Source organism: Toxotes jaculatrix, chromosome 5 (genome assembly GCF_017976425.1).
Source record: "Toxotes jaculatrix isolate fToxJac2 chromosome 5, fToxJac2.pri, whole genome shotgun sequence".
Classification (NCBI taxonomy): domain Eukaryota; kingdom Metazoa; phylum Chordata; class Actinopteri; family Toxotidae; genus Toxotes; species Toxotes jaculatrix.
In genome coordinates, this window is record NC_054398.1 from 22483042 (window position 1) to 22507820 (window position 24779).

At 40.7% G+C, this 24779-nt stretch overlaps 1 protein-coding gene across 1 annotated transcript; it reads right to left on the reverse strand.

The window, feature by feature from the left end:
* Positions 1–311: 311 nt before the first annotated feature.
* Positions 312–23970, reverse strand: lingo1a (leucine rich repeat and Ig domain containing 1a). Its single transcript, XM_041038364.1, has 2 exons — positions 23910–23970; positions 312–2549 (listed from the first exon to the last, which is right to left on the reverse strand). Exon 2 carries the CDS (start codon positions 2535–2537, stop codon positions 690–692), a length of 1848 nt encoding a protein of 615 aa, XP_040894298.1. The 5' UTR covers positions 2538–2549; positions 23910–23970; the 3' UTR covers positions 312–689.
* Positions 23971–24779: the final 809 nt, after the last annotated feature.

A 24779-nucleotide genomic window follows, 5' to 3' on the forward strand; every position in this document is an offset into this window, starting at 1 on the left:
CCAATGGTTTGGAATTTCACTTAATTATCACTGTATCATACTAAGTTCTGTATTTGTGCTAACTGCTGGGGCATACAATTTCAACAAAGCTTATTGAGTATAGTGACACAGATGTACATTTGATGGATCACAGAACAATCATCACTGTAGGAAAGGAAAAAGACCCTATGTAGCACATAGCATTCACAATTGTAACACTGATGTACAGTAATGATGATGTTAGAAATGCATCCAGGTTGTCTAAATGTGCTCATCAACCCATTTGAATCTCATTCATGACTTGACATCTAACCCTGGAAATAAAAAAAAAAAACAACAGACAAAAAACAGCAATGGCCAAAATATGATCTGCCCCTCGCCTTCTGGCTGTTTGAAGTGTTTTTCTTTTCTGATATATTTTTCCCAGTATAAATCCACAGGAATATGAACTGCTTATGACAAATCTGACTTTCAATTAATGCCCCCACAGGCCATGTAGAAACCACCAATGCCCGGTAGCACTGGATGAGCTTTCATTCCCTCTCACTTGTGAAAGACACTCCCCTCCTCTCTAGTCCTTCAGTCAGGAAAAAACATATTACTCTATGTTAACAGACCAGGATCCACAGGTTTGTAAGAGAGGAAAGAAAATGTCTTCTTTTCCATTTGTCTTATTTTTAAGTTCAAAATGAATAAATTCCACAGCTCTGTTAAATCATTTTCATGTTAAACTTGCGAGGAGCATCCACTGTGCTGCTGCTCATGCCAGCGTCCGATTTGCGTGGCACATACTCGATCTCAATGTTGTGCTTAGTGTTCCCTTTACCTCTGCTCCAAAGGAAGAGCAGTACCAGGCAAAACAAGACGACGCCGAGAAAAGAGATGAAGCCCATCGTGGTCGCAATGATCAACGTCTTTATGTCAAATGGGAACGGGACATTGGCTTTTGTGCTGTTAGCACCAGTTTCTGTGGGTTGGTTGGAGATGAAGGCAAAAGTCTTGTTGGGCTGGTGTGGCCAGTCAGGCGAGTAGCTATGAATGTGCAGGTGAGCAAGAGAGGTGTCATTTCCGCCTGCGTTGCTAGCTATACACACATATGTGCCATTGTCTTGTATCTGGGCATAACGCACCTCAAGGGTACCGTCTGGCAACACAGAGAGCCTTCCAATTGTCTTGGTGGTGATGAACTTTTTCTGCGGGGATAGCCACATTATCACTGGAGCAGGATCACCATCTGCTTGGCAAGCAAAATGAACAATGGCTCCCTCATCAACAAACTTCTGCTGGGGTTTGCGATCTCTAATCCTAGACTTGCGACACGTGAAGTAGTTAGGCTGCAGAACGTCCGGGAAATCTTTGAATTCTTTGCCTTGGACAAACTCGGGAGAGGCACAGGTGGGCTGCTGCCTGTTGAAGTTCAGTCGCCAGCGTCGTCTGAAAACCCATAACAGTCGGCAGTCACAGGCCAGGGGATTATCATACAAGGCAAGGGTTTCCAGGTTGCCAACAGAATGGAAAGCAGACTCCTCTAAAGTGCTAAGAGAGTTCCCAGACACATTTAGAATCTTCAGGTAGTTTAGACCACGGAAAGAGTAGGGCTCTATCATTGCCAGTCTGCCTCCCACCAGATGAAATTCCTGCAGACGCAGAAGATCATGGAGCTTATTCCCCTCAATGGTATGGATAGGGTTGTATGAAAGATTAAGAAAGCGCAAATAAACCAAGTGCCGCAGGGCTACATAAGGAATTGTGGTCAGGTTGGCATTTGCAATGGTCAGGGAGGTGAGATTTAATCCATACAAGCAATTTGGGGTCATCGTATCCAAATATGGCCAATTGGCTATTTCCAACACTTTCAGCCGATAGAGCCGTTTAAAGGAATAATCCCGTACCACATTGATATTGAGGTGGCGCAGCCTGAGAGTGATCAAACTGTGGAGGTGGGTAAAAGCCTCTGTTGGTACAGAGGACAAGTTGCACTTCTCAAGACTCAGGTGCTCAAGGCTACTTAGGCCATGAAAAGCCCGATGGGAGATGAAAACCAGGTCGTTATCACCCACCTCTAAAGACCGGAGGCTGTACAAATCCTGGAACATGTAGTCCAGCAGGATGACAATCTTGTTCTCACTTATGTCCAGCTGCGTGAGATTGCTTAGGCCTGTAAAGACACCGAGCTGAATCAGCTTAAGCTTGTTGCTACGCAGCCCCAATGTCCGCAAGCCGTAAAGGTTGTTGAACGCTCCAGGTTCAATGGTGGAGATCGTGTTTTCACTGAGCTCCAGGTGTTCGAGGTTGGGGAAGCTGGCAAACTCGTCTGGGTTGATGGTTCTAATTCGGTTCTTGCTGAGGTCCAGCAGTCTTGTTTCCGCAGGAATGCCCTCGGGAACTGTCATGAGCTTCTTGCGGTGGCACATTACAGAGCGCTCTTGAACATTGCACTCACAGCGGGATGGACAGCCTGTGGTGGAACCAGACAGCACAGTGCCCAGCATCAGGATCAGAATGGGCTGCCAGCAAGCCACCAGGTAGCTGTGCCCAGTCGCTTCCCCGGCCACCATCTTATCGGTTACCTGGAGAGACACAAAGACAAGACAAAAGATTTTGTTAAAGAATGAAATCAAACAACTGTCACGCAGATGATTTTGACCACCCAACATTTCACAAAATTTCATTAGTTTTCTGCTAAATTCAGCAATTTCACATCACATGTCGTGGCTGTGGAGGACAGAAGTCTCTGCCGGTTAGTTCAGCAATAATAAGAGCTAAAAGGACGCCACTCTCATGTGACACAGTTTCTAACAGAACATAGAATATGAATCTTGCTGCAATATTCATGACCCAGACACAAGATGAATAGAGACGGGCGGTTCCAAGGAATAAGGTATGTGTTTGCATAATTGAGAGTGCTGACAGTTCTTAACTCTGCATTTTTCACTTTTCTGTATAAAGCTTCAAAAGGTTTTTCTAATGCAAGCAGCTGTTGTGAATGTACATCACTCTATCAGACCTATTTGTGTATAGAAGGGGAAGTGAACTGATTCTAGCTAGAAAATCAAAGGACAAATAATTCTAGTAATCTACATACATCTTGCACTGCACCCTCATTGTGTCTGCTATGGCACGCTGAACACCATCTTAACTGCACACCTTGCAGATAATCAATCAGTCAATGCTATCACCCTGATATGAAGTGAAGGGGCGCAGCTTCAAGTGGAATTATTCAATTCATGCTGTGTCACGGACACATCTGCTGAGCACATCTGTGGTTTGTTCTGGTACCATGAAGTCTTTTTTTCAACCCTTCTCTTTTCTTTCGTACTTCCAGCCTGAATTTGCTGTGCGAGTTAGAAAAACAGTAGGGGGTGGAGTAGCAGTAGCAGGAGGATGCAATCAAAGACGGATGGTGGCAAGTGTGATGTATGTGCCGCGGCTGACTCTCAGCTCACGCAATCTTTTATGATAAAATATAGACCACACACCACAGGGGAATTGGATACAGAGAGATAAATACAGGGTTTAAGAGCAAAAAAACAAACCGTATTTAATTTCAATACCATCTGTAAGTATGTCTCCACCCCTACCACTAACAATGCAATTAACAATTGAGTTTATCAAAACAGACCCTCCAGTTAAATGTGAAAAACCATAATGGAACCTGTTCAATTCTAGTGTTAAAATGAACATGGAAGCATCATTATTGGTATGCTGTGCAGACAACGATACTGAAATACAGATGGACTTAAACAGAGATGCTATAGTATTTAATTATGACTTAAAGGATGTTATTTCCAACATACAAGCAAATGGGGTTTGATTGTTTTTTTACTGACATGCTGACGTGCAAAAAAGAAAAACGAAAATACTGAAACAAAATCCTTCACATCTAATTTGCACTCCTCTTAAGACATGTCTCTGGGGGACTCCTGGCTGTTGTCACAGTACATAGAATTCTGCCAGCGGAGTGCACTTTCATCTCTTGCTTTAAATTTGTCTTTCAGGTCGATTACGAACTGGTCACATGGTTGTGCTTCCTGATTCACAGAAGGGTTGTGAAGAAAGGATAACGTGCCCTTTTGTGCTTCAGCTGATTTCATGCAGCATATTACATGTGGCAGATTGAGACTGTAGGGAAGAGGATGAAATCTGTGATATTACGGTTGACAGTTAATTATGGGGTGACATGTTACTACCATTGTGGTCACCACTAATAACTTTTCCCCCTCGACCAATAGACAACTGGACATCAGGCTTGTCGAAAAAGGGGGGGTTTATGGGTTAGATTTACTTCATTCAATTTCATTTTATTCCTTTGAAGGTCAAAGTTCAGATTGGGGAATTGATGATACCATCTGTAATCAAGTGAAACCAAGTGATTTCAAAACAGGCAGAGATGATGGTGCTTCTGTGATCAGAGATCTGCGCCAGAGCCTGCTGTGCTCCTTGCTGCCTCCAGCAATACTTTATCATTCTTACTCCTTAGCCCACATTGATCAAGTCAGTGCTGAGCGCTGTGAGATGGAGTAGTGTGGGGCTTTGTATGGCATGCTAAGACACCTAAGAAGAAGGAGAGGCCTTATCACAAGCTCAATTACATCTGTCACCCTCTATCATGTGGCTATCACATATTGGATATCAGTCAGTGAGATACTATTATGTCCAACTTTATTACCAGTGACACTGAAACCCAATCAGGAAAACGATCAACTCATAATCCCTGGTTGGTAAAGCTCTTCGACTGCAACTTCAGCAGGTTACATATCTAACTGGGGTCCAGTTAGACATGTCAATGAGTCGTCACAGTGTTGATCAATCATAATACATCTGACTATTTCTAAGATCAATTATAAAGAGAAAATATTACTTCAGCTCTGATAATCATTCCTTCCTCCTTTTATGACAGAGCTGCTTCCACATTTCTTGCACATGGCTTCGGCAGCAAATATGCAGGAAAAACAAGTACAGACAGAGACACATTAAGATGAAGAATGCCATCCACGGGTAAACATTTGCAGCTCTGTTTTGTTAATGATCTGGTGTTATCATTCCCTCACAGGCATGTAGTCTGAATGCAGTTCTTCATTCCAATCAGCACTCCAGTGAGCTCCCAGAGAATTACATTAATTGAGGTGAAGTGAGAGGGGGCGTGATTCTAAAAGAAATGAATGTGGTTGAGGAGAAGTAAGACAACGGTGCTCAATAAATGAGGACCCACTGGTCCAAGACCAGTAATAACTAGATCAATGAATGGTGAGATTAATGCCTTTATGATGGCGTCCACTAGGATCCTGATGATGTTTCTTCATATCTGGAAGTAGATGGTGCCTTGTGCCCCTTTTACAATAGAGTGGCATAAGAGTAGCCATTGGATGTCATCTGTTTAATCATAATTAAACAGATGATGAGTAAGATTTTTACTGTCCCTTTAGTATAACTATGTGAGGGTTAACTGGTCACACGGATAAATTACCTCTTGTCCATGCTGTTGTCATCAAGTCAAGTTTATCGGAAAGTCGTTCAGTTTTGAGCGTTCGTGTCAAGGAAGAGACGTGCTTGTAATTCTCCATTACAAGCTGGTGGTTGTTCTTCTAGAAGGATCACTAATCTTTTGACTAACCTTATTTAAACCTATTGGTTCAGTGTTTAACAGGTCTGACACACCCACATGCTGTAGGTTATTGACTGCTTTCTATCCACATGTAGCTTTCACTAACAATACACTATCACTCCCCTAAATCTTGCTCCATGCATCTGAATGAAGCTGTCTATCATCATTAAATTCTCCACAATAAGCACTATCAGACATAGGTGGTGAAGGGTATTGTTAGGACTTAACCGTCGCCCAAAGCTTTAGTTTACCTGTCACAAGACATCACTCCTGAGCCTTGTTAAATACCAGAGTTAAATACCTGTAAGCTTCTGGGAAATCCTTGAGATGATGCTGACGTTATCTGTAGCACAAAGTGTTAAAAGCCTTTAAAGCCCATTCCTCCACAAACTGCTTAGTCAGATGTCAGGCTAATCCTGAATGGATGGACTCAGCTGCTGAATTTTATTTACTGTACTATTTGCATGACTTTAATAGTCTATCGTAGGAGAATTTGAAAGAATTTTTAGAAGTAAGCAGATGCCCCTGTCTACAGTCTCCTTTCTAATAGATGTAACAAATTCATAAGGGCCAGAATACCTTTTTTCCAGTATTAATTTTCTACCAACACCATAATACTATAATATTTCATCATTTGAAAATTAAGCACTTCAGTTGTGTATGATGAGGAAAAAAAGGCTGCTGAGATTATGAGTTAAATATTGATTAAACTGCTCCTTAAAATGCTTTTTGGTTCAGTTCTCTACAGAAAGTAGCAGCTTCGCATTATACTACAGAACATGAATATTGACAGCCATACTTTGGCTGAATCCATTTTAACCAGGAGTCTGTCTGACCTTTAGCTCCCCCAGTAAGCTCACTTTCACACCGCTATAATGTCGCCTAGCTGAATTTCAAGAGAGAGGTTACCCTTGTGTCACTGAGAAGCTAAGCTGCCTGTTGGGATTGCTGGCTGGGGCAGGGTCTGTGAAATGGCAGGGCTTAAATGTAAGCCAACGCCCGACAGATGGACGGCAAAGCCCTAATCCAGGCGAAGAAGCTGGTTGGTGCTACAAGGTGCAGAATTCCAACAGTGGCCAGCTGTTGTCCTGAAGAAACTCTACCACGAAACCTGTCGACATGTCGCTCCTGAACTTCACCTCCAAAAGGGGTCAGTTACTGTCTCTATGCAGGTGCTCTGCTTACTGATGTCACAAAGGGACAAATATATTCAGTAAGGAAATATCATATTCAGAGCCACTAGGAAAGCATCAGCAGTTTTTTTTATTTTCAGTATGCCTACGTGGAGAGCAGGAAAAAATCAGAGGTATTTGTAATATTTAGGCTCCCATCATTGATATAAATGGGGTAGACAAAATATTTTGAACTCTTCTCCGTATATGGCCATATTTGTTTTTCTTTCTCTCTGGCAAAAAAAGATCTCTTAATTAAAGGTTATAATAATAAAAGGTTGTAATATTAATGCAATATAATTCAGTACCACCACAGACTAAAGACTGAAGACTATAACCTTTGTGTAGGTAGGCTGTACTACAAGGCTACTACCAGTAGATCTTACTAGACAGACTGCATTAGGTCTAGCCATATCGATATATCTATGTACAGATATTTATTAATTTTCTTTGGATCTACCTTAATACTGGTCTTGTCAGAGCTGGTTAAAAAGGGTAAGGTGACATAAGTTTTCTTGTGTAAATGTTACATTTTCTGATTCAGAGGTGATATTGTTTGTCCAGAAATGCTCTTATCCATCCATTTTGAAGTCCTTTAGCCTTTAGACAGCTGTATGCGCTGTTGACCCTCTGCTCTCACCTTATTGAGTGGTGTGGGTGGTAGAGAAAGCAGTCAATAAAAAATATTGTTGTTATTACTGTTTATCATCAAAGGTTCAGTGGTTCTTAAAACTCTGAAAATTATGTTTCATTATGCCCAGGTTCACCCAGGCTTATAATTTGGGCAAGATTTCTTCCATAGATGTGGCTGGATGTAACGTGTGAGAGAAGGAATGTGTGTCCTTAGCTTAATAATGATGTTCCATCGTTATTAAGCTCATTAGCCTCGTCTCTCCAGCTCTGTTCGGACAATCACCATTAATTCTTCATTCTTAAGGAGATGTGTTTTCAAAGAAGAACAGCCTCCAAAATGTCAGACTTTAATAAAGTGGATCCAGGCTTTTTGAAGGACCCCGATCGGCACCCACTAATGAGAACCTACGCGTACTTTTACAACATCTAAAAATTTAAAAAGATGCCTGCCAATAGTTGTATTTAGCGGTATAACAAAAAATTCAAATCTCATTTCTTAATGAAAACCAGATTCAATTGACATCCAAGTTCTGACAGTGTTAATGCTGTCTGTGGTTTGACAATTACTTTTTAAAAAAAGCCACAGAAAGTTGTGTGATGCTGACAAAATGAGGACCGTATGTCTTACTCAGTAAATTTATATGAATAATATCTGTTATCTAATATTTATCTCGTTTAGAGAAAAACCATTATAATATTTCACTTAAACTAGGTGTGGGCGATGTAGTGTCCAAGAAAAACTCATTAGCATTTTGGATCTGAGAGCTTCACAGGTTTGAAAATTCACTGTTTATTTGCCTCAGACACAACAGTTAAGTAAGCTCATAATAATATCACTTGACTGTAATGTGGCCTGTAAGACAACATGTAAGCTGTATTAATCCCCAAAATCACAACATCAGTTTTATAGAAATGTATCTCCAAGTTCTATAAGCAAGAAATTCAATCTCTACTTAAATATATCAAATTTCTTCAAAGCGCCTCTGAAGTGCAACAAAATTGGACCAAGTTGTTCTGCCACTGGCTTTCACTCATGTTAAGCTCACTTTCTGCTGTCCATTTATATTTTTTGAAGCCTGTTTAGCATTTTATCATCAAAAGTAAAGTTCTGGTGCCTGTACAAGCAAGTAAACTAAAACCCATTCATCAAATACTAATTCTTTATAAGTTAAAATAAGTTCCCAGAAGCTGAGGCTCATGGGAAAGTCCATACTTTTGCAGGTATCTGGTCAGGTCAAACTCAAATTTGACCTGATGGTGGCGCTAAATGAAAAGTCAGAGCATCACCAAAGTTATTACAGTTCACTCTCAGGGGAGCATGAATGTCCATACCAAATTTTAAAAATGAAATACTAATACGTAGTTTATAAAGTGCAAATACTTCAGGTTGCCACTTTTAACCCATTAGTCCAAACACACCTACCATCTACTGAGTGGGGTAAAATCAGATGTATTTATTATAGCAGTACATTTGGAGTGTTGGGAGCAGAAAGTAACTAAGCAGAACAGCTGCACTGGGAAAGGTTGAGCTCCCCCAGAGAGAGAGGTGCTGGAATTTTCCCCTTTCCTTTATTTTCCCTAAGGCCAAGAGAAAATGCTTCAGAGGATGGAGGGCCATTCCACACACACACACACACACACACACACACACACACACACACACACACACACACACACACACACACACACACACACACACGCACCGATGCTGTTATAAAATTTCTGTTTGTCTGTGTATTGCTTTTTCCCATAATGCTGTGCCCCCCCTCCCTACTCTGAGGCTTGATCTTTCAGGTTGGGGACAACTTGCTGACAGAGCTTTCAAGACTTGAGGCGATTATGTCACAGGGGCACACGGTTACACATGGACTCCTCTCCAAACACTGCAGGAGATGCCAACCTCCAGTGCTCTGGAGCACCGCTTGCTGCTACACTGGCAAAACGGAAAACGCTGCAGCCATGACAATAACTGTAGGAGAGACAATAACCGATGAAGGTCAAGAGGCTTTATATTTTATGCCGGATACTGATCTTGGATGAATGTTTTAGTGCGTGGGATGAACCTGGCCTGTTCTAGTTTGTTTAGTTTGGAAGATTGAGGGGCCAGCACTAACAAGGCCCCATGAGGTGCTTTTAGAAAGTCTGTTTCAAGCAAAAGGCCAAAGAGAATATCCCTTTTTTTTCAGTCAGCAGTTCTTGTCATGCTATTTTTCAGAGTTTTCAGATCACAACCTTTGTATTACAGACTATAAAAATGGCTTAAAATGGGTAAAAGAACCATCAGGCCAGAGACGCTTAAAGACTCTTGTGACAATCCATTAGTCGATCCACAGAGTATATTTGGAAGTTTGATAAATTATTAATATTCAAACTGACTTTATCAAGCAAAAAATGTCAAACAGTAGCTTGTTCTAGATTCTTAAATATGCTGATTTGCTGCATTCCTCTGTTTTCTATCATTAAAGTTAAATATCTTTGGGTTTTGGATGTTTGGTCGGACAAAAAAAAAAAAAAAAGCTATTTGAAGATGTCACCACGGGCTCTCATGAGCATGAGACTAAACAAACCCAAATGGACTGGAATATGCTCAATAGATTCATTGTTTGTAAAAAAATATTCACCGTTTGTAGCCCAACTCACATTTTCTTTTTCCATTACCCTTTGGCTCTTTATATCATGTTAACAACAGAGTCTGATAATCAAGTGACCCTTATCCTGGAACTTTTTTCACACTATGTTGGTGTATGGCTGTGCTTAAGCATAGAGAATGTGTGCACATATTTAACACCCAATCTTGCTGCAAACAAAGTTCAGTTGCTCAGATTAACTTTGTAGTAGACAGGAGCTTATTAAAGGTTATTTCAAATTAATTGTTCATGGTACTCAAGCTTTGCTTTAGATCTTCAGTACACAAAATAGTCCCTGCAGCAGTGTTAAAACTTTACAGAAAATAGCCCAAAATACTTTTCATTCTTCAAAACTGCTTTGATAGTAAATGAAGAGAAAGATGCTGCGATTGTTTGCACTGGAGACACACATTAGTATTTTGTGAACTAAAATTGTGTTATTCAATGTCTTTTCATCTGAAATTAAGAAACCACTTCCTTCTGTGGCATCATGCAGCCACAAGCTTCTGATTAGGATGAAACACTGACGTCTCAACATTATTATTGTAATGAATTCACAGGCTATTGTGCAAAAAGCAAAGGAGCTTAGGCAAATAAACAGGTTCCCCCATCGCTGCTTTGATGAGCAGCCATGAAAATATTTACTTATGTAATCATCCATCTTTTCTTCACCTACACGAGGCAGCTTTTTTTTTTTGCACAATTTTAAATCCAATTTTCATTGAAAGGCAACTGCAAGAGAATCAAACCAAACTTCATTTCAAAGAAGAGATCCAGTAGCAACCTGAAATTCCACTCATTCGACTGCTTCTTTTTTTTTCTTCTTATAATACTCACATTAAATGCTTTGTTTTGAATGTGATTACTATCTACATGTTTTTATGCATGGCATTAAAGACAGAAATTCAGGAATTTAAGTTCACAACCCCAGGCTGAAGGACATATAAAATTTGGAACAAAGTCCCTGTCAGCTCACTCACAGATCCTGCCAGTGCATCCAAACTTATTTAAATAATCCACATTTTTACTCAGAATTAATCATTCATGAGTGATGAGTTAATATTATACAGCTAAATCAAGCCCTTACCTCTTCCATTGCACATAAGCATACGCCGAGACATAGTGTCAGATTTAATTTAAGAATGACAGTACTTATGCAAATCAAAACAGTCCTCAAGTAGTGCTATGGGGGGAGAACCGTTTTTTGAAAGGTGAAGACGTTAAAATTGTAAAATTCAGCATGAGAACCCCACAGAATATGTCCACAAATTAATTCAAGGGTGGAGGGAGGATAAATGAACATTTTGTGAGCGGGGGGGGGGGCTGAACATATTACTCTTCTCACTCAATTTGTGAGTGAATACATTTTTCCCTTAGATGAAGTGAGTGGATTTGGCATTTGCCCTGAGTGTGTGTGTGTGTGCGGCGGGGGGGGGGGGGGGGGGGGGGTTCTCTTATGATGGCTTTAGGAACAACCACTATATCAACTCCTCTATAGGCGTCTATAGAATGTAGCTTACATAGCTGTGAATACACCGCAAGCTACTCTGCTTCCTCAATTAAGGGGGTCAACATGGAAACAAGCCTACATTTCATAATGAATAATTTAGGCTATATCTTATCAGCTGCTAGGAAATGTGATGGGCACAGTGTGCAGCAGCTCAGGGCCATATTGACTTTAATTGTGACTGGCATCTAAAGGCTTTCCTCCCAGCGTGTTGAAGAAAACGTCCGTTTTGCTTAGCTGGCCCTGCAGCTCACAGTGAGGCCTTTAAAGGGAAATGAGCTGTAATTAGTTGATAGAGAGGTGACCCCAATACAGAAAAATGCCACACTGATGCACTGGGATCGGACACTAGAGGATACTGCTGTATAGCTCACTGTAGAGGAGAACAGCATAGATTTATAGACAAAACACCAGCAACTGGGATCTCCAAAAATGCAGGGATTGTTTTTAACATTCATTACCGTGTGTCAATATTTACGTACTGGAAGTAATTACAAAGAAATGTTTGTCAGGTTGAAAAGGACAAATGAAGAAGATATTGCCATCTGATTTAAAGTTTGTCTATCCATACTTACTGTTCAACAGGTAGAGGACAGGAAACAAATCCAACAAAAAAAGTGAATTATCTGATCTTTTATGCTTATCACAAATATATCAGTATTCTTGTAAATATCAATCAGAAAGGTCAGTGCAGGAATGCCAAAGATATGTTTTAGATAATTAGTTTGAGGTAATTTTATACATTCAAAATTCTCAGTATATATCTAGTTCAAAAGATCATTATAAAAGACATGTTTGTGTTTATGTAAAAGAAAGAAATGTGGACATGTGGACACATTTTTGTGGACATTACTATCTTAAATAGCATTATTGTTACTGACCTCAAAAATCCAGTGTCAGTCTGGACCTAATATCTTGCATTCATGCAACTTGGTTTAAAAAAATTTTTAAATCTTAATAATCTTATTTCTAAATCTAAATCTTATTTTTTAATTTCCCCTTTATGACTAAGAGAGTAAATGTTCAATAACACTTGCAAGGATGTCTAATAATGTAGTCGTGAACTGCAACAGTTATTTCTATTCAAGCAAAAATTCTGTGGCATTGAACGGATTAAAGCAACAGTCGTGCCATCCGTCTCCCAAGGCTTTCCTCCCTTCTCTTTGTATACCATTTCACATCTCGCCGCTATCGTGTTTTCACATGTATCAAAAAAAAAAATTAAATAAGCAATAGAACAACTTCCTTGCCTCAACCTTGGGTCATTTTTCAAATTTTTGAAAAGAGGGTTAATTTTTTTTCTTTCAAATACTTGCTTTTGTAGGACATCCATGAAGGTGACCCTTCTCCACCACCCACCCAACACTCACACCCACACACAGTTCCTGATTTATGGCTCTCAAATGTACAGACTCCTGTATAAAACTGCCCGAGGAAAGTCACTTCAGTTTACTCATTTTGGATTTATCTCCTCCAATGGCACGGGCTCAGACAAAACCACTGTCTCATCAGTGCTTTATCAAAAACCAGAGCCAGCCAAAGCTCTGAGGCAGATTGTGTTTCTGTGCTGTAAGAAAACAAAAGGTGTTTTTTTTTTCATTTCTCTCTCTCCACAGCAATGTGAGAAAAGTCAAAAGGAAGATTTAACCTTTCAAATAATTAGTGACAGCTCTGCATCACTAAGGTCTTCCCGTTCACCCTCTGTTTAGATGGCTAGGGCATTCTGGCTGTTGTTTTAATGAGTGCTGACCCAGACTTTCATCTGTCAACTTTCAGTACTAAAATATAATGAGAGTGGACCCAGAACAACAAGGTATTTGAAATTCATACAGTGCTATTCTTGCACTGGCAAACAGTGACTCAGGATCCCTACACCAACTAAAATGAATCACCTGATTGTATATGCAAACGAAATGGTGTCTGAGGCGTGCAAGCTGATTGTAAATGAATTGTCCAAAGGCCACGGTCTGCTAGGCTATCGATTTAAACGGCTTTCTGCTGAAATTAGGCTGGACATTGACACATACCAGCAGTGAAAATAATTTACAGTATTTAGGTTATAGTGGGATTTGTTACACACAGTAACTGATATATAACCTTCAGCAAGACTTGCACAGACAGCATAAATCAATCAAAAGCAAAAACAATTCCGGATATTTTGAGGATGCAGGGCTGGGAGTTTTACCCAAACTGAGGAATAATATAGATTTTTCCAGAACTTATACCACAGCTCATCAATAAATCCTTTAATTCCTGCATTCAACATGCAATATTTATATTGTTCTCCTTTTCAAAGTATCATTTCACCAAAACAACCTTAACGTGTCGATGCTTTTTTTTCTCTCCACAAGCTACAGAGAGTGGAGCAGGCCTGGCCGACCCCACCGTGGCTCCAGTGCAGAGATAGGGAAGCTTAATCCATGTCCTCTGAGAGATCGCCCAGAAAGATGAAGCCTTAATTAGCCAGATAAAACCCCACATAATGACGCTATTGATACAGACTGGGAAATGAGGGCTAAGCAGAACAAAAAAACAAAGACTACTGTATATAAGATGGCCGAGATGGGCTTGGGAGACAGTTAGCAAACAGCAGTGGATCAAGAAAAGGAGCAGTTCACTCTCACTCTCAACTCCAGTAGGGGAGCATTGTCTCATCTCTCTGAGCAATCCACCTGCTCCAAATTCTCTCATAAGAAGCTTAGAGAAAAATGCTGACCTTCATATAATCAAAGATTATGTGGAGGAAAACAACAACAGTTTTTAGAGTACTTAAGCAACAGCACTCAAGGGAGGTTCGAGCAATTAAAGGCAAAATTACTTGTCTAAGCTGTCCTTGTATCCTCCCATTCCCTGTCTTTGGTTCCCCGTAATATGAGAGGAGGTCATAAAGATAGTGAAAAGAAGAGAATCACATCTCACTAGCTCTGCTAATCCTAGGGGTACTAGAGGGAGCAGAATCGCACTTTTAGAAAGACAATCTAGGTATTTCACATGCTACTCATAGATCAATGACAAGGTGACCCTGTATAGTGTTACCAGATGGCTTTAGGGTTGACAAAGACACTGCAAATCCCCTGTCAACACTTGTGCACCCCTTAAAAGACATAACAGAAAAAGGCATTAGAACTTTATTCTTTTCAGCTTTGGATCCTTAAAGCAGTTCTGCTAAAACAGATTTAAAACGGTACATGTTGAATAAGCTTACGTACAGGATGTGTGAATTAATATCTCTTAACACTAGAAAAACCTCATCAGATTCGGAATGAATTCTGAGTATCACAGCCCATCCAGTGTCAATCTGCAGAGCCAGGAAGTGAGATTTGCTCTGCCACTTGGGCCTTAATTAATGAGAATGACTGTCTTTTTCCTTTCTCCGCAAAGAGCAGTGCTTTGTTGACGCATGCTGACAGGCAGATGATATGCTTGTGGACACACATTTTAGAATTTCATCTTAGTAGTCTTGTCATGTTAGCCTTGTTGTGATGTAACTTGTATGACATTTACAGAGGAAACCTAAGCCGGCAATGCTGAAAGACTGCTAACTCCGCGGAAACATCTTTCTAGACTTCTTATAGAGTTCGCCTCGGGATGAAATAACAAGAATGGTGGATTAACAGACACCATTCTACCTGAGACCTATCTTGTGAAACTAAACAGAACGTTTGTGCTTCAGGGCAATAACCAGCTGTACTGCAGAAGTTTAAATTAAAGCGATAGGTCAATCGATTAGTTGTTCAACATAAAAATCAATCAACAACAATTTTAATAATTGAATAATTGTTTCAGATATTTGACAAGCAAAAATTCCATAATCTGGATGCAGATTCTGTTTAGACTTTTGTCCAAAACAAAATGTTGGACAACAACAAGGACTGTGGGAAACTCTTTTGCCCATTTTCAGACATGTTGCAGAATAACAATCAAAAACATTTTTGATCGAATTAAGTGCAGAGGCAGACTTTAATAAGGCAGACTTAAATAGTGTTATGTACAATATAATATTAAGCACAAAGCACATGATAAAAAGGATTGGACCATACTGTTTCTGTTCTAAAGTTTGACATCTGAGGCTGATGAACGAGAAATGGTAAATAGAAGAGACAGTATGTATTTTTGTTTCTGCTGTTTTACTCATTATTGCCAACATGGCAGGTGCAAGCACAAAGAAATGCAGAAGAGCTGAATTATTTATTTGACATTTGCATATCTGCCACTGGTCCAGGATCAGAGTGAGAAGGGATCGTATTATGGACGGATTTCTCCTGAGGCTTTTTGGGGCATAAGACCAGCTTCACTAATTTACAGAGCCTATTACTTCACATCATAAACAAGAATTTAATGCAGAGTGAGAATTATACCACATTTCACTACAAGATCATGTTTTTTTTTTACTTGAGATTGACTCATTTTGTCATCGTAATAACTTTTGCCCACCTTTACACCTTTGAGCAGAGTCCCTTGCTAAATCAGTTCTGAGATGGAAGGGTTAAATTGCCTGGACCATACTCTCGCCCCACATCACCACTCTGCAGACCTGATCTCTTTCCCCCCTCAATTCCCACAGGTTCCCAAACTACTTTGCACTTCTGTGGCCGCACGTCACTCGCCAGCGTCCAACAAGGTCAAATGCCATTTCATTTTCTCGCCTTTGATCGCTGACTGGCTCTTTCATCAGTGAAACCCTCCCCACCCACCCACAGGATACCACTACTGCCACCATTTCACCGGTTAAACTGCCCTCGCTCATCCCCCTCAGATTTGGAGAATGTGACTGGCAGTAGACGAAGTTAAAAATATGTCTGTCCAGAGGTAATACATAAGCAATCGATCTTCAGCTTCAACTTGACAAACTCATAAAGTCGGAGCTATACTTTGCTTTTAGACCAGATGAAAAAAGTAATCCAAGAGGACCATGATGTACATATAGGTTTGGCATACATTAATCTCAAAGCCTTCTATCTGTAATTCTGCTCCTCCTGTCTTTGAATGAAGCGTTCTCTTTTCTTGAATGAAAGCTGAAACACATTGACTAAACAAGAATCTCCATCTTGTCCCTCTCTGTAATCAAACCCGCCTATACTGCGTAGCTCAACTTAGAGAGGAGGCTGCATTTCATGCTGTCATGCAAAGTTCCATCAAATTAACCACATATTTCAAATCAAGTCTATCAAATAACCACCACAGCACTTCAGCATGCTCTATAAAATTGACATTATTAGGGTGTTTAATATGCTGGCCTCGTAATCCTTGTCGAAAAACTAAAGATACATTAACATCTTAAACATCTGTATTAACATCTGTATCATTAACACCTTAATAATAATGTTACTACATAAAAAAGAAACCAGACAAGATATTTTGACTTGGCCCATATAGTACTGTATTTCAGCAGAAGTACCTCCTCAGTGGATCAACATGTTATATCATGTTTATTTAAGTTAAATGATTCATGGTGCTGCCGAATGGTTGAAAATTGATTGCACTTTCAATCAATGATTCATCTTTTAGCCATTTATTAGTAAAAATGTATATATAGATTTGCTGAATATGGATTCATAAGTTTAAAGAGCTGCTTGCTTTTCTTGCTTGTTTACACATCATTATAAATTGAACACTTTGGGTTCTTGGCTGCTGGTCAGACTAAATAAGCAATTTTAACACATTACTTTGGCTCTGGAAACTTGTGATGGGGATTTGTCATTATTTTTAAAAGTCTTGTTGAGCAAATGATGAAAAAAATCAGTAATTAAAATAGTTATTAGTTGGAGTGTTGATTCATTCTGGATTTCTCAGTGTTTGCAGCATTTATTCATTGTGTACATGTTTTAGACTTAACAGGAATTCACGTGACAAAATGGCAACTGCTCCTGCATTGTGTGTCACATTCAAAAATAGACAGGATATGGTGTTTACATGCCAGAGTATGCCAGAGAAAAGGCACATCCCAGCTGGCATAACCGAGTATTTCATTTCCAAGATATAGACTTATCCCAGAATATAAAAAGAATATGGCACTTAAATTCAAAAGTAGATTATGCTGATTATAATGCGATTATTCATGTGTATATAAACACATTCAGTGAAACAGCACAAGTTCTAGCATTTCTACAAGATGTGAGATAGCTCTGTTTCAGGTCTAACTGTTGGTGGGATTATTGCTGCTTCTTCATGTCTAGCAAACTAACATCTCCCTCATGCCACCCGGTCTGGTCGATAACCTGAAATCTGACCTCTTGTTTCCACCCTGCACTTTCACTCTCCTCCATCAACAGTATTAGCAGTTCTTTGTTACATTGTTCTGTCATTCCTTTCACAGAGAGTGGGGGAAAGAAAGCCAGCGTGAGGGAGGGAGAAAGACAGACAGACAGGGAGCGAGAAAGAGCTTTTAGCAAAGTTAAACAGAGAGAGCAAGCTCGAGGAAGAGCACCGCAGAGATGGAGAAAGTGAGCTTTCAGGGAACTAAAAGCCTCTGCCCCTTTATACCTCAAAGCAATGCCCCTGTTGTCTTGAATCACATGATGAATGGGAACAGACTGTCAAAGGATTAAAAACAACTTCACTGATCTGACGAAAGGAAGGGATAATGGGCTTGAAGCACATTAAAATATTTGAATTATCAGAGAACTCTTTAATCCAAGTATCACAGAGGGTAGCCTTTCCATACTGTGGCAGTACTTGAACAGGGGTGTCCATGTTCTTAATGAACTCTAATGGGATTAGTGGCTGTTAATAGCACTTTTTGAGTGCTGTGAAATAGCAACAGCAACAAAACAAGTTCAGAGACATGTTCAGACATACTGAAAATGAATTTATTCAGTGTAAATAATGCAAGTGACTGCTGGTTTGCACGTTGGTTAGCTCAACCCTCAGCAGGTACAGCTCAAAAACCTGACCCAGAAGAAATTAAAAAACAATTGAGTAATTAATATGTTATAAGTTACTGAAACTTTGAAATGAGAGGAGACCTGTAGCAGATCAGATGTAACTCCAGCTCTAAGTAGATCCTCGGTCAGCCCACTAGACAGAGAAGAAAGGGTCAAGAGTGCTAATACTGTACCTAAACACCAAACTCAGACAACTCTGGATCTCAACAGGGTGTTTTAACAGCCATTACATGAGGGAAGTGGGGCACAAACACAAATCTTGCTCCCACTTATGGAAAATATCATATGCTCCATTCAAGTGTGGCTGTGTAAGTGGAGCTGCTGTTGTCCCACTATTGTGTTTCCGGTCGCCACTGAATAGCACTGTTTGAATGGATGCTTTCAGTAGAACAGATGCAACGTTTTGTAATTTTGCTGCATAATACTAATCATCACCACTGCAAAACAATTTGTTCAGACTCTAGTTATAAATGCATGCGCGGATATCAAATGAGACAATAATATTCATTGTCTACGGATGGAAAGAAATGGAAAGCATCAGAAATAACAATGGATGTGGAAATCACACCCAAAAAACGTCCCATTTCGCTCCCTTTTTGTGTCTAGCTTATATACAGACGGGTGACAAATTAAAGGAAAAACCCCAAAAATGAGTGGAAAAACAGGATGATGTCCCCATCCACAGGGCATGAGGGGTCACTGGATAGTTTGACGAGTATGAAAATGATGTGAATCATATGCTATGGTCTTCACATCCACCAGATCTCAACTCACTTGATTGGTGATTTTGGACCAATGTGTTGAACGGCGCTCTACACCACCATCATCATAACATCCACCAGCGTTTCAGAGACTTGCAGAATCAATTCCAAACCATACAAGACAATTTATGTTGGTTTTTCCTTTAATTTGTTATTGTCATTTGTTATTTGTCATTTAAGCACACGCCCACAAATCATTTACTGTACAATAAATACCATATGTATATGGTTATCAGCATTAAACAAGAGAAATTAAAGAGAGCATTCGAGCCTGGTGAGGCTTACTTCAGCAACTATTCAGGTGTTTTAGCTCCGACCTTCCATCTGAAGCTGGCAGTCTGAGCCATTGACTGCCTGAGTCGATGCAATTTACAGACCACTAGCAGCACTGCTGATATACTGAGTGACATACGTTTAATTCACACAATCATCTAAAAGATGGATGTCTAAGTTTAAGTCTGCCTGGCAACAGGGGCGCCAGCATAAGCATTGATTAGTCCCTATGTGGTGAATACAAATGTCCTCTCCAGGGGGTTGGTGAGGAGCCTTAGTAAGCACAATAACACCTCCCCAACCCTTGACCCCTAACCTTGTCGGCCATCAATGCCTTTTTTAATGATGCATCCTCTAAGGGACTCCAAGTCGTTTATGGCAGGATGTTATTTCAAGCCTGACCGTGATTAGGAGTTTGCATCTGCTTAATGTAAATGGTTTACAATATAAGACTATTAAAATTTGAAGGTATGTGAATTCAAGGGATCATCAAAATGCTAGCAGTGGTCAAGCATTATTAGAATCAAATCTATATGGAAGCTAAACTTATATATTGAAAAGGGTCAAGACCTGTGGTGGTACAGCACCTTAACCTTACTCTAGCCAAGCATTTCTTTTCGCTGGCTGTTGCCATTGCAAAACATGTTAATCCAGCTTGTCTTTGAGGATAGCTTGATTTTTTACACAGGCATAAAAGGTGAAATCAGCCTCCCAAAGCACCTGTGCAGAAATTCTCTAAAGACATTTTTCACAACACTGTGAAGCAGATCAGAATTAGCTGCACTTGTATGAGCTTTTCTAACGTGAATCCTTTAAAGGTGAATGGACCCTACAGGCTAATGTGAATGCATGGCATTTAGACATGCCTCTGACATGCCTCTAACAAGGCTCCACTGTGCAATGACATTTCACTTAAAGTATTAATTCAAATTCAAACATAGTGCTAATCATAATTGGTACTTTAAGATGTTTTCTTCTTTCCTTATTTTCTTTTTGCATTGCTTCTTTTGATTAGGATTAGAAAGAGCCCTTGAAATAAATAAAATAAAAGCTAGGTCACAATAGGATGTGGGTACTTTCTGTGGCAGTTCATTACATCAAATTGCTTTGGCTACAAGGAACCGACTTTTCATATAGATGTTATAAATGTGTTTACTGCTTTGTCGCCAGTATCATTGATGTGATAAATACAGGGTTACCAATTTTATGTAAATTCTGGATTAGTGTATGCAATAATTACGTTAATGTGTCCTGCATCACAAGATTAAGGCCAATGCAATCAACAGTTCCACAAATGTGATTTCAGAAATGACAAAGTGAAAGCCACTATCACTCTGATGAAGGTAATGTAGAGGGGAACACATCAGTTGCATGACCAAATGTGTGTTTATACATGCATCATTTACTGTTGGAACGCAGAATAAATTAATAGATATTTAACTGAGTTTTGTTGAAGCAGCACGATTTGTTTGGAGCCTAGAACATAAGCTTTTTGAGTTTTGGTCACCCAGAGGCCTACAAACCATTAAGCTGTACCACTGTGAGAGCAATAAATGAAAAACCCTTCTAGCATGTGCACTGCTGCAAAGAACAAAATCTCATCTTTTTTCTGCTACGTTATAAGAAACAATCACACGTTGTTTCAGAAGTTATATTGAGTTCGGGCAAAGGGGGGACAAATGAAATAAATATTTGTTGATAACATTATAGAGCTGTTCAAAGGGATTGCACTGCTGAAACTGTGAAAGAAAAACCAGAAAAGACTGATGACTTTTCGCCAGCCCTTGTAGCTGCTCTTCCTGTTTATCGGGTTCAAAAACCATCCTACAAAGGACAACAGTGACTTGTGAACAACTGCCTCCCTCCCACTCCCATCAAACAGCTACTATGATCCCACTGCAGGCCTTTTATAAACATGCCATCCAGCCTCGGGCATCGATGTATCAGGGCAGTGGCATCAAGTGGAATGGCAGCCGGGTCTTCTGAAAACAACATAATTGGCATCCCGAGTGAAAACTCTCAGCACTGTGTCATCGTAGCATTATGTAGGCATCATGGCCTCACAACTGGGACCTAATAAACACCTTGTCAATGCAGTAGGTGTCAGCTTTACACCCAGGATAAGTGTCTCCAAGAGACATGCTAACACGTCATAAGCCAGCATTAGCCTGCTCACTAACACTATTGGTCATTTAGTGTGTTGTGAGAAGGCAAAGTCTGTGATCAATCATCATGTACTAACATCATGGTCCACACATCACCACCCACTCTGTCTCGACTGCTCCTCTGCCCCAGTCTGCCGACAAATCTATGGTGAAACAGATTTTTTTTTTTTCACAAATGACTGAAACACTCACGCACTCTTATTCTTGACTTATTGGCTTGCTATTCCATTCTTCTAACATGTGATTAAATTACAGACATGCCAAGATGTAACCATACCATATATTCATTGAAATATAATGCTGTTATCAAAGTATGATTTTCCTGTGACATCTGATACTCTGTATAATATCGGACATTATGTAGAGGTTTAGGTTATTGCAAACATTGATCAACATGCTGTAATTCAATATAGTATGTCAACAGCAGCATAATGTTGTGGGATGGAGGGGCGGTGGTGGTGGCGTGGTGGGGGTATTTGCTACATGTGTCCTGCAGCCTATCGCAGGGTAAAGAGGTGAATCCTATTGACGGCTCGTAGGTGACCAAGGTCAGCAGCCGCACATTTGTTTAATGAAGGCAGCCAGAGAGTCCGGACAAAGCAGATCACACACTTCAGCAGTCTCTTAGCTGTTGCAAGGCAGCCATGATTGAGTGTCGAGCATCCCAATCATCCAAGAGATCAAAAACAAAGCCTCACAAAAACAGGATTCTAAGCCTCTAAGTGAAATTTAACACACCTATGGGAATGTTGAGACACCTTGATGGATAAAGGAAAAACATTTAATAAGGTCGCTCCAAAGTCACTACTGAGTGCCACACACGGCACAGAGACCAAACACAGGGAACATAGAAAAGGTATCTTTTGATAAGAGGAGCACATAACGCTATGATGGAAAACATGGGACTCAGGAAAGGCTATAATGCACCTAGGAAGCTCCCTGTGCCACACCCTTGCCCTAGTATCTGTGTGGTATCTCAGAGTGTATCAGCTATCTATCATCTTGGATTGTGCGCCCAGATAAAGCTGGAGAGGCTGTGCTGCTGCTGCTGCTCGATCTATGGGAGGCTGCCCCTGTTCTATCTGGCTGTCCGCTCCCTCCGGCTATTTATAACCAATAGAGCTACAGCACTTTATGAATGTCCGCAGGCACAGCATCACACAGTCTTCTGATACTCTGCCGCAACTGTTTTGGTGTGCCATTATAAGATGCTGTGCTAGGACGAAATATAAAATAATAATAATAATAAAATAAAAATAAATCAGGGGCCACTGTCATATATTCTCTGCAAACGGTGCCTTGAATAACAAACAGCAGACGGCGTGTGGCACCATCAGCACACAAGTTTCATCCTGTGTCCTGTATGGTCGCAGTGTAAGCTATATATAGATGCCATGACTGTTGTCTCGTTGAAAACAAAACAAACAAACAAACAAAAAAGAAAACAAATTCCCAAGTCGTTTCTGAGGATCAATAAATGCACAACTCCGCTGCAGCAGAAGCCTGGCTCGCTTTTAGACGCTGCCCATTTAACAGATAGCCATCTTTGCAGATGAATAAAATGGCATATGGGGAGGATCACGACTGCCTCACACTTCCCCACAATAAGAAATGTTATCTCAGCAGAGCCTATACGTGGCCAAATAAAGGCTAGATTTAGATAACATTTTGCAATTCACCTCCCCTCCCAACACACACACACACATACACACACACTCTCCCCATTCTCACACACACATTCACTCACATTCGCGGGACAATTAAATTTGATTAATGGCTTAAGCCCTCGTCCTCCCAGACAAGCGCATATCCACACAGAAATGACTAGAAAAGGAGATTATACAGTCAAAATGTGCATCGATAACACATCTATAAATTAATTTCGAATCTGGGTGGATTAGATGCATTTCTACCTGCAGAGGACGCGACTAACCACACTCAAGTCCCCCGTTTGCTTTTCTGTCCTGTCAACCGATTCTGCCCTAATCATCGCAGACTTACAGGAATATTTTAGCTGTTTTGACACCGAAATGAGCTCCGAGGAGTTTTAGGAAAGCCTCTCCCGTTAACTGATTTCGCCACTGGCACACTATGAATTCACATATTTGAGGGATGTTTTCTTCAAAGTAGACCAGGAGAGACCCGGGTTTAGCTGCATTCTGGATATCCACCTCTCTGAAATCTTGGCCTCAGCCTACATTAAACTGCAGCGACATCAGCACGAGCACCGAGAACAGTAGAAAACACATCAGCATTAAAAAGAAGCCGTCTTTTTTTCATGGCTTTCTTCGCCAGATACTCACCTGCTGTAGCCTTCACTGCTTCCAAGCATCCTTTCGCATTTCCCCTCCGACGGCAACTCCCAGCCACCAAGACTCAAATTGAGACGCACTATCTCAAGTCCATCGCCTTGAAAGACAGCGTTCAAAAAAGGGTGGAAGAACAGACAACAGCCAGTCCTTTCTTGCAGATTTCCAATGAGTTTCTCCACAACGACAGTGCCACGGTTCTAAGATGACAGCTGTAGTTAAAACGGGCAACCCACACACACGCGCGCGCTCGCTCGCTCTCTTTCTCACACACGCATATGCTCCCTCGGTAACGGGACTCCCCGTGCGTCCGGACTCGTCCTAGGATGAGGGTTGAGAATAAAGCAGGAATGCAAATGGCAGGTAGAGAGAGCACAACTCCTACGCGCACCGCTCCCGATGCAAGCGCACAGTTCTCGCTCCTTGATGCAGTCTCTCCACTCACAGCACTGTGTCAGGAGCACAGGCAAGCCGCCTGCTGGAGGGAGGGACGGAGATGATCAGCGGAACGCACACTGCCCGGTGTCCTACTCAAGTGTGTGTGTGGTAAAAAAAAAAAAAAAAACACACACACACACACAGCTATGTGTGTGCGTGCGCGCTATGTTTGCCAATAGGAGTTTGATCACCGTACGCAGGCAGCCCGTTCATTCGCTGGTTTGTTTATTTAGACTTGGCGCGTTTCGTTAACCAGCCTTATCTGTCCAGATTTGTCTGTCCAAATTTCAGCCTCACCTCCCGCACGCAGTCGTTTTTGCGCGTGTGTGGGTGCACGGAGACACTCACAGAGGACGCATTTCAAAGGAGAGGACGTCCAGTGTGGATGAACTGAAATAAAATAGCTCACGTTACCCGCGAAACATG

What these genes read in the sequence shown, in the direction of transcription:
- lingo1a (XM_041038364.1), bottom strand. Translation starts at nt 2,537, where the DNA reads ATGGTGGCCGGGGAAGCGACTGGGCACAGCTACCTGGTGGCTTGCTGG.